This window comes from Larimichthys crocea, chromosome XIII (genome assembly GCF_000972845.2).
Source record: "Larimichthys crocea isolate SSNF chromosome XIII, L_crocea_2.0, whole genome shotgun sequence".
NCBI classification, from domain to species: domain Eukaryota; kingdom Metazoa; phylum Chordata; class Actinopteri; family Sciaenidae; genus Larimichthys; species Larimichthys crocea.
In genome coordinates this window covers 22,992,815-22,994,857 of record NC_040023.1, presented here as the reverse complement: position 1 = coordinate 22,994,857, position 2,043 = coordinate 22,992,815, and the positions used below count along the sequence as shown (strand labels likewise).

At 39.7% G+C, this 2,043-nt stretch overlaps 1 protein-coding gene across 3 annotated transcripts in view; it reads right to left on the bottom strand.

Annotated features, from left to right (window-relative positions):
* nsmce2 (NSE2 (MMS21) homolog, SMC5-SMC6 complex SUMO ligase) overlaps window positions 1–2,043 on the bottom strand; it is a 4,617-nt gene continuing 2,574 nt past the window's right edge. For all 3 annotated transcript variants that reach the window (XM_027286075.1, XM_027286076.1, XM_027286077.1), the window contains exons 5-7: window positions 1,587–1,678; window positions 1,267–1,373; window positions 1–252 (exon numbers count right to left, since the gene is read on the bottom strand). In XM_027286075.1, the coding sequence (XP_027141876.1) occupies window positions 141–252; window positions 1,267–1,373; window positions 1,587–1,678 (311 nt within the window). In that variant the 3' untranslated portion in view covers window positions 1–140. The remainder of the gene's footprint in view (window positions 253–1,266; window positions 1,374–1,586; window positions 1,679–2,043) is intronic.

Sequence of the window (2,043 nt, the reverse complement as noted above, 5' to 3'; positions counted from 1 at the left end):
TTCATTTATGAAAAGGTCTGCGGCTTTTATTTACATTTTATAAAACACAACTTGACTCAACAACTTGAGTACTGATGAACTTTGTTAATNTAAACAAATAATAATAATAAAAAAAATAATAATATGTCAATAAATCTGTACTATGTCCGGTTGGCCTGTCTTTTATGGCTCTGGATCCGTCTCCTCAACATCTGGTCAGTGATCAGATCCGACTCTTTCACGTCTGTGTTCCCACAGCCCACCACAGGACAGCTAAAAGACAGAAAAAGAAATTAAAAGTGAACACAACACACTGCTTTGGCCCTGATGCAGCCACCTCTGTCTGTAATCTCAATAAAAGTCTTTCCCACAACACTATCTGATTGGTTATATGTCACTAGAAATAGGCTATAGATACTGAGGGCTGCTCCTCTGTGGTACAGAGAAGACTGACGCAGCTCCATGGGACGAGCTGTTTCCAATGCAAGGCAGGAGATAGTTCTGAAGTTAGAACATCACAATCCTCCGTGCTCTGCTTCGCATTATACCACTGAAAACGCCTGAAAAGTAGAAGAGCTAACCCTATATCTTTGAGTACGTCGGTGGGGATGCTACTTTAGCTTATTTTAATTACAATACTGCAAATATAACATTGCTCGGCCATATGAGTTGGTGTATCTACATGTTATAAAATGGCCATACTAACATAGTGTTAAGCTAATGTGTACATTAATTTAAATGCGATAGTGGATGGCAACATTAAGGCCTTTCCAAAGCTATTTTGCTGTTATCAATGAAACATAATTGTTCGTTATGAAAAAGTATATCGGCTCCAAGTATCAGTCTCCACTACTAATAATTGTAATTGGTTCTAAAAAACATATCAGTCAACACACAAATATGCAAATTCACACATGTGAATTCAAATATCGTTGCGTGGATTCTCTTGAAGTACAAGAGCCTTTCATCAGTCACACACCTAATCAGAATAAAGAAAGCCCTCTTGAGTATTGCTGCTATAATTGTGCACGTAAGGTGTGCAGTGACCACAGTCAGGACTCAAGGTAATAGGCAAGTTTCTTTGACGACAACATAGACGAGCACTGGGATTTCAGCAGTTTTCCCTGTAGGACGAGCCGCATTTAATTTCATCCCAACATCAAAGCAGCATAATAAAGAAAATGTGAATTAAGGCAGGCTGCTGGTCCCACACCAGCCCAGCGAGTTGTTTACTGCTATAAAACCTGACTCAACTTTCTAAGAGCTCTCCGAGGGAGAGTGACTTACCGGCATTTCTTTTTCTGGCCGTGTCTTGTTTTGATCAGGTTCAGTATGGCTGCTTCATCATAGTGGTGGTTACACTTCTTATTCTTCATCGGGTTCACCATTTCAACCTTGAACACAGATGCACATCGGCGTGTTATATAAAGAAACAGGGACAAAAAACAGAATTTGGTAGCTGAAACGTCAAATCATGCTGATTTTCTATGTTTTGTTGATACTGAAACTAATATGTTATTGCCAGAAACTAGGTAGAGATGAGATGAGATGATATTCAAATGAGAAAAGTCATTAAATGGGACAGTCGGCAGGTTAGAGTGGTCTACCTGTGTGAGTGGGCAGGTGAAGTTGACTTGGCTCTGTGTAACAGCGATGTCCTCGTCAAGCTCCTCCATGTTCTCTGCTGACACTTGGTTAGCTGCAAACACAACAAACATACTTGCAGTGTGCTTGTATAACCCATCACAGTAACAATGAACTAGAACAGAAACAAGATGGCAGGAAAATATCCAGCAGGCAAGAACATGGACTGAAACGTGTCCCACTTTGGGGCTTCTAAATACAGAGGCACGAAGGATTAACCACAAGCTATTACTTTAGGATAAGACACACAGTCACATACATTTATAGTAGTACACAAAGCCTTAAGATATTACACCAACAAATCAACATGCACACACCAAAATCTCACACAGGTACACCGACATCGAACACACACACATAAAAAAATCTTTGCTGTTGTAGCCCACGCATGAAATTCATAATATTTATTGTTTATTTTCC